Source organism: Austrofundulus limnaeus, unplaced genomic scaffold (assembly GCF_001266775.1).
Source record: "Austrofundulus limnaeus strain Quisiro unplaced genomic scaffold, Austrofundulus_limnaeus-1.0 Scaffold409, whole genome shotgun sequence".
NCBI lineage: Eukaryota > Metazoa > Chordata > Actinopteri > Cyprinodontiformes > Rivulidae > Austrofundulus > Austrofundulus limnaeus.
Genome location: NW_013952811.1, coordinates 339,384 through 347,076, shown reverse-complemented (window position 1 = coordinate 347,076; position 7,693 = coordinate 339,384). Strand labels below are relative to the sequence as shown.

General features: G+C 37.8%; 1 protein-coding gene across 2 annotated transcripts in view; it reads left to right on the top strand.

Moving 5' to 3' along the window:
• Positions 1 to 7,693, top strand: part of afap1l1a (actin filament associated protein 1-like 1a) — a 50,019-nt gene that overhangs the window by 25,788 nt on the left and 16,538 nt on the right. For both annotated transcript variants that reach the window (XM_014024147.1, XM_014024149.1), the window contains exon 2: positions 4,838 to 4,966. In XM_014024147.1, coding sequence (XP_013879601.1) covers positions 4,838 to 4,966 — 129 coding nt within the window. The remainder of the gene's footprint in view (positions 1 to 4,837; positions 4,967 to 7,693) is intronic.

The following is a 7,693-nucleotide window of genomic DNA, read 5'->3' as shown; positions in this document are numbered from 1 at the left end:
CTACTGTGCATGTGTGTCAAGGACAGAAAGGTAGATGTGGCAGCGGAAGGTGTCAAAGCAGTTCAGAGAGAAAAAAAAGTAAAGAACAAAAATAAGAAAGAAATCGATTAATCGATTATTAAATTAGTCATCGATTATTTTAATAATCGATTAGTCGTCGATTAATCGATTAATCGTGGCAGCCCAAATTTGGGATTGCACATTGTCATTGTCTGGAATCAACCAAAAGGACTTTGTCATTTATCAACTAAAGGACACAGTTTAAGATTCTGGCATAAAAACGTTGTGGGSAATTTACTTTCCTTAAAACATTGTTAAATATTTTAGGGCTTTTTATAAAAGAAGGTCTTAGGCAATCGAGATTTTAAATCTCATCTTATTTAATATGACCTACCGTACTTTATTTTGCAGTATGTGGAGTTACTTTTTAATGCTGACCTCACAAATTATTCTTTCCTTCTTTTAGACAAAACATCCAAATAGAACATTTCAAATCAGAATCATTTTAAACGTGTGGGAACCTAATTAATGTTAGGAAGGTTGTGATTAAAGATGGTTTTATCCACCCCACGTGCTAAATACATAGAAGTAGTTCCTCTTTGCTCACTCTGGCCCAGGTATAATGGTGCTATAATCCTCTAGTTGAATAATCAGCTCTTTAAAGCGCAGGTCCAAATGAAATGGTGAAAGAACTTTACAAGCTGGGCGTTGAGTTTCATGCCAACTCCTTGAGAGTGCTGCTTTGATTCTTGCGATGTGTTTGATTTAGTGCTGACTGGTGTAAATTTCAATTTCTCTCTGCAGTGMATGAGTCATGCTGTGGAAAAGGTTTTGTCTTTCACTTGGGTAGGGGAAGTCCAGTGCTACGCTCAAGTCAGAATCTAAACAGCTGGAGCAGCTGGCAGAGAGACAACACTTTACCAGGCCAAGGCGGCCCACTCTTGTGCACTTCCTCCTCCCCCCCATGAACTTCATTTCCCTTATTTCCTCTGGGTGAATGGAATCCTAATGAGGAGACATTCCAAGTTCCTGCATGAATTAATTCCTGATACCGGTTTCTTGGAGTGTTGGCGTGCTATCATTAACAATGGTAGGAAATAAAACTGTGTTTTTAAATAGACACAAACTGGCTGTAGATGTTGTTGTTTGACTGTTGTCATGGCAAGCCATTTGAAGCCTAGGAAAGCCCACATGAAGCAACCGTCGTTGATTTTAAGAAGAGTTTTGAGTTAAAGTCTATGATAGGGCTGGGCGATATGATCAAAATTTTATATCACAGTATTTTCAAMATTTTCACCGGTTTCACGGTATTTGACGGTATTTTTCTTTTCATCACAGCTCAGCTGATAATAAAATGTACAAACCCTGCTCATACATGCCAACTTGTACGGATTGTCCGTAACTTATAAGGATTTTACGTCATTTTGCAGGTATACGGGCGTATAGAGCAATCTCACGGATCTTTTCAAGTCTTACGGATTTTTTCAAAACCTGATTTTCAAATTTATCTAACATGTCAGAGCCTGTAGGATGATAAAAAAAAACTATAAACATCATAAGACAGCCATCTTTTAACCTGTTCTGCTGCTAGAAATATGTTTTGAACTTTTTCCGCTCTCCTCTCCTCCTGCTGCTCAGCGGGTGCTTTCATGTCCGCACCCCCCCCACCCCCCCCACCCCGCAGCATAACTGTGCACGTCACTGAAGAGGTGTTTACTACATTCAGCGATGGTGAAAACGGGATGTTTTTTTAAACATCAGTCAGTATAAGCAGCAGAATCGCCACCCACGGCTGCAACTAGCTGTTCCAAACATTAGCATGCTAACGCTCATAGCGGTGCAGCAAGGAAAAATGTCCCCCGGGAAACAACAGTTCACTGGCGGCCGCGACGAAACGTTCCGCTATTTCAACCGGAATGTCCAGTATTCAAAAAATTCATATAACAAAAATAAAAACCGGTATTCGGTACAAAATGGTATACTGCCCAGCACTAGGCTATGATTAATTAGTATCTTACCTGCTGCAGATTTTTTGAATAAGACCAAGTTGTGTGGCTGCAATCTTAAAACGTCTCCATTCCCAAAAGTGTTGACGGTTTGTAGAAATACTATTATATAAACATTTACTTTGTCAACAAATTTAAAGTGTGTGATTATTTCTGGAAAATAATTATAATTAGCAAAAAATGAATGAATAAAATAATCCTGAGTGGTGCGGACTGAGACTGCATACTTATTAGTGATGATTGCTGACAACATGGGAGTCAGACTCATTTTCACCAAGAACCACTGAGAATTATGGCAGCCCTCAAAGGGCCAGTTGTAATAAATTTGAACGTTGCGCTTCAACTAAACCTAATTTCCCTCTGGGATGAATAAAGTATTTTTGAATTGAATTTGAATTAAACACAAAATGTAGCATTGCTTGTCTCAGGGCTGAGCACCGCTAACAAACAACTGAGCTCTATGTGGTATTTTCTGCAAAGGAACAGCGTTTTAACCTGTCTTCTTTTAAACACTGAATAGTACTATGTGTACGACTAAGTACATGTGACATGAATTCAGAACGACTACTAAAGGTAAAGGTAAGAGAGTTCTACTCACCGAGCTCTAGTGAGTAGCTGCCATCTTGAATTCTGAACTATCCCACTTTCTGATAAAAAAAAATTCCCATTTTAGGAGTTGTTCCACTTTAAATTTAAGATGTGTAAGTGGGAAATTCCCACTTCCTAGTACAACTGCGCCGCAGTGGGAGCAACTGTGGAAAAAGGGAGTGAAAAGGAGATTTTACATGGCAAATTTTCTCAGCTGCTGCCTACTTTGGAACCCTGTGCACCTCCACTTAGTGGTGGGATGCTGTCATTTTGCTGGTAAAATAACCAACATGCATTATGGGAGATGTAGTTTTTACGGTCAGTGCTGACTTTAAAGCAGCATAGGCTTATTCTAAGACATTAATACATCTTTGAGGCTTAAGTTTGACGCGTCCTGCAAGATCATTTTTGCTTAACTAGTCCTAAATTTCTGCCCGAACATATTTGTTTTTAAAACCTGCAGACAAGGAAACGTATTGGTCTCTGGAATGCCTTTCGTAAAGTCATGGCCCAAAGCTGTTGACACTCCTTACTAAATACACAGTATGAGCGTGTGTGTGTGTGTGTGTGTGTGTGTGTGTGTGTGTTCTGTGTAACAGTTCTTGTAGCCAAATGACCGCTCGGTGAACAAAAAATAGTGTTCTGGCTCAGCGGCTGTCCCATGTTTGACCCTAGCAAGATGCACGGTTCAGCAGCTCTAATTCTCCCGGTCTGTGAAAAACGGAGTGATTTGAGGAGTGAGTTAGAGGAAGAGATGTTAGGAGTGAAAGGTTAGGGAGGGTGGTGTGAGCAAAGTCTTATAAAGGATTGTGTTGGATTAAAGAGGCAGAAGTATGCACGTGGGAAGGCAGCGATTTTGCACAAAGGAAAAGTTTTCACCTGGTGGCTCTTGGTAGTTGAACATGACTTAAAGAAAGAATCTGGACCACCACATCCAGCACAATGCTTTCCCAAACAAATGCAGCCACGGGGGGCAAACGAGTGGTTTGTTTATGTTTTTCTCTTAAAAAGTTGCAAGTGGACTAGTTCCATCTCTCAGGTCAACACATGATGTGAATCAGATCTTCTTATCAGCTCAGTCTCCAGAATTATAGAACTGATGGTGTTCCATGAAATCCAACTGGAGCCAGATATTTTGTGTATCCATGAACTTTAAACCCTCCAACTGTTAGAGATCAGGTTCTCAGGAAGAAATATTCAATTTGCCAATTTGCTCTGGGCTTTGTTATAGTGATCCTTCAGGTATTTTTCCCATGCCATTTTTTTAATTAGCAAAGATGAAAGAGCAATGAATTTTTAGACTCTGTGTGTCTATGTGTGTTTGTTAGTCTGTCTCATTAGCAAATTATCTAATTGAACCCCTTGATGATGTTTGTTTAACATCACAGAAAGTATTAATTAGAAATTCATCTACAATTGGTTAACTTTGGGAGTCAATCCGGTACTAAAATGGCAGCCACAGCTTAGCAAACATAAAAAAACAACTCATTCAATTTTACAGATATAGGACTTGGTGTGGTTACGACTTTTATTCTGAAAATTCACTGATGTGAGATCCATTCACAAAACTTTGCTATTAACTATTGTAGTCAATGCATCCTCCCATGTTAGCAAAACATTTCATGAACCCCTGGGCATATTTTAATAACTCAGAAAATCATCACTGAACACATACATCTACTACTGATCAACTTTTGGACTCGATTCAATTCAAGATTGTCTCCATCACATGAAAATACCTGTAACTCAGTCAACGTCATAGATATTAAACTAAAATTTAGAGTGGCAGTAGCTGAGACTGTATCACAACACACACTTTGACCACACAAACAACAAATCTTTGCGAGACTGCCATATCTTTTACAAGATTTGACTAAAATAACTGTAACTTTTTCCCTTCTTGTCATAATTTTTAGCATTTGAAAGCTAAATGTTTCAACTCCTGATGTAAAAAAAAATCATCTTGAGTTAATTAGCAGTTAGCATGTTGTTTTCCAGCTGCTAAAGCTTCCTTTTCTTGTTTAGTCTGGTTTGACTGGGGGGTGGAGGGACTTTGTAATGAGATGGTTATTGGCAGTCCGTGGTGTAAGAGGACAAAATGAAAGAGGAGCAAAGCGCTTAAGAGCTCTCGGACGTATATTGGAGCTTTGTTTAGACTTGTATGTCTGACTTTTGACCTTTCTGTTTATAAAACTAAAGCCCATCATGACCTTTTGTCGTCGTTCCCCCCCCCCTCTGTGCAGCCATGGAGGTGCTGGTGAGTGAGCTGGGTGTGCTGCTGAAGATGCTGGATCAGGAGAACCTCAGCTCCACCGCCCAGGAGAAGAAGACCTCTGTGAGGAACCTCCTGCAGCAGATCCAGCCATCRTCAGGTCAGAACTGAGCTGAAGAATCGGTCAGATGTTTAAACACTTCTCAGAGTTTTAAACGGAGAACGTGATAAATCTGTGTTTTGTGGGAAAGTCAAAGACCTGCATGGTTTTGAAATCAGAATTTTATTGCTAAAATTGCAGACTACATTCAAAACTCTGGGTATGTGGAGTTGTGTTTTTGTTTTTACTATTTAACTACTGAAAATTAATTTGAATTTAAACTGRCTCAGCAGAGGTGGAGCCAGGGGTGTCCATGGCCGCCACAGAATAATCTTTGCCTCCCCAGTGGCCACCCCAACGCTATTTGCATGTTATATTGTATTTTTTAAGGGATCCACGATTAGTTGTAACATTAGACTTTRTTTAATAAACATATATATTTAACTGTAAAATAAAGACTGTAAAAATACTGTAGGATGTTTAGCTTTTATAATTTTTAAACTAAAAGTTTAAAAATATGTATAGTACACGGACGGAGCCATTTTATTTACATGCAAAGCATTCTGGGTAAATGATGACGTGAGTAGGTCATCAGTGCGAGGCTGCTAGCGAGCTATATCCACCCTGAAGGTTAATCTTGGACAATATCTGATGATCGACTCTTTTAAATGAAACCAGAGAGCGTTGACAGAGAGGAGAAGGTAGAAATGACTCAGCCTGGAACTGAAAATATGGATGGAGGACCTCAGTTTAGCTTGTTTGTTGCGCTAGCACCGAGATAATGCATACGTATATGGCAATATAGCATCAGTGCTAGCACAAAGGCTAACAGGCTAAGCTGAGGTTCTTCTTCCATGAAGCAGCTCTGTTGTCCTCCATCTATATTTTCAGTTACAGGCTGAGTCATTTCTACCTTCTCCTCTCTGTCAACGCTCTCTGGTTTCATTTAAAAGAGTCGATCATCAGATATTGTCCAAGATTAACCTTCAGGGTGGATATAGCTCRCTAGCAGCTTCGCACCGATGACCTACACATGTCATCATTTACCCAGAATGCTTTGCATGTAAATAAAATGGCTCCGCCCGTGTTAAAATATATTTTAAAAATGTAAAAAAAAACTAAACAGCCTACAGTATTTTACAGTCTTTATTTTAAAGTATATGTTTATCAAATAAAGTCTAATGTTACAACTAATCGGGAATCCCTTTAAATTTTTGTTTTACATAACCATTGAGCCTGTTACCTTGATCAGTAGGTAATCATACATTTATGTGTGCTCATTTGTCTGTTAGCAAAATATCTCATGAACTGTAAAATGTATTTTACTGAAATGCTCAGAAATTAACCATAAAATGCACACCAACAACTGAATACGTTTTGGAGTCACCTCAATTTAAGATGGCTGCCACAGCTGATCACCCTCAGCAAAATGCAAAAATGGCTTTAACTCAGTCAGTTGCACAGATATTTTACTAGAATTTGGTGTGGTAGTAAACGAGAGTCATCAGAAACACATACTTTGAGCACTAACAGACAACAAAAATCTTTGTTTAAAACTTTGGCTTTAAATGTTGGAGTCAATACAGTCTGTCTGTTAGCAGAATATCTCACAAATAGTTAGACAGGTTTTAATTAGACTCTCAAAAAGTTATCATTGATAGTATGTCTACAACCGATTAACTTTTGGAGACAACTCAATTCAAGATGGCTGCCAGAGCCAAAACAAAAATAGCTTCAGCGCAATCGTTTTCACAGCTATTAAGCTCAGATTTTCTCTAGTAATAGCTGAGAGTCATTTCTAATATGTTTTCAATGTTTCAGGACTGACAGTACTTTATGCATAAAGTTATATTTTTTTTCTGCAAATTGTTTAAGAATTACATAAGAATTATCGCTAGAAAAGATTACAACCATCCATCAAATATGTTATTTTGCAAACTGAAAATTTAGAAATTCTGTGATTTGGTTGACTACRATATTTTACTGTTTATGTACAAGGCTCACAGGAACATATTACCTTCCAACATTCAGGTAAATTTTGTTAAGAGAGACAGTTTTTATTATCTTAAGGGGATGGAAATGTTTGTGAAGCCATATATTCGTACTTGTGAGAGAAAGATGTACTTTAATCCAGGGTATAATTTAATCCAGGGTATAATTTAATCCAGGGTATAGGATTGTGGAATGGTCTGGAGGATGAACTTAAAAATGCCAGATCTATGTATATATTTAAGAGACAGATAAAAGTTAGTTCGTTAAAGGTACATGGAAAAGTAAGATGAGAAGCTATTTGAATTAATGTTTGAGTTGATGTTTTTACTTTTATTTAGTATTGTTTTGTAAATTATGTTTTATTTGAATATATTCTGGGGTTAAAAGGGGCAGACTTTATAAGATTTATTCTTCTGCTACCTTTCATTTTATTTACATTTTTCATTTGTGTAATTTCATTGTTTTTTGTTATATATAGTTATTTTTTTAATGAAATGAATACATTTTTTGAATTTAATTGAATTATTTTATGTTAATTTTTTGTACAATATACTCTGATGATAAAAGGGGCAGATATAAGATTTATTCTTCTGCTACCTTTCATTTTATTTTGATTTTTGATTTGTGTAATTTCATTGTTTTTTAACATTGTTTCATTGTTTTTTTCATTTGCCCTCTCCTTGGGCTGCTACCTTATCGTGGTGGAGGGGTTTGAGTGTCCCAATGATCCTAGGAGCTATGCTGTCTGGGGCTTTATGCCCCTGGTAGGGTCACCCATGGCAGACAGGTCCTAGG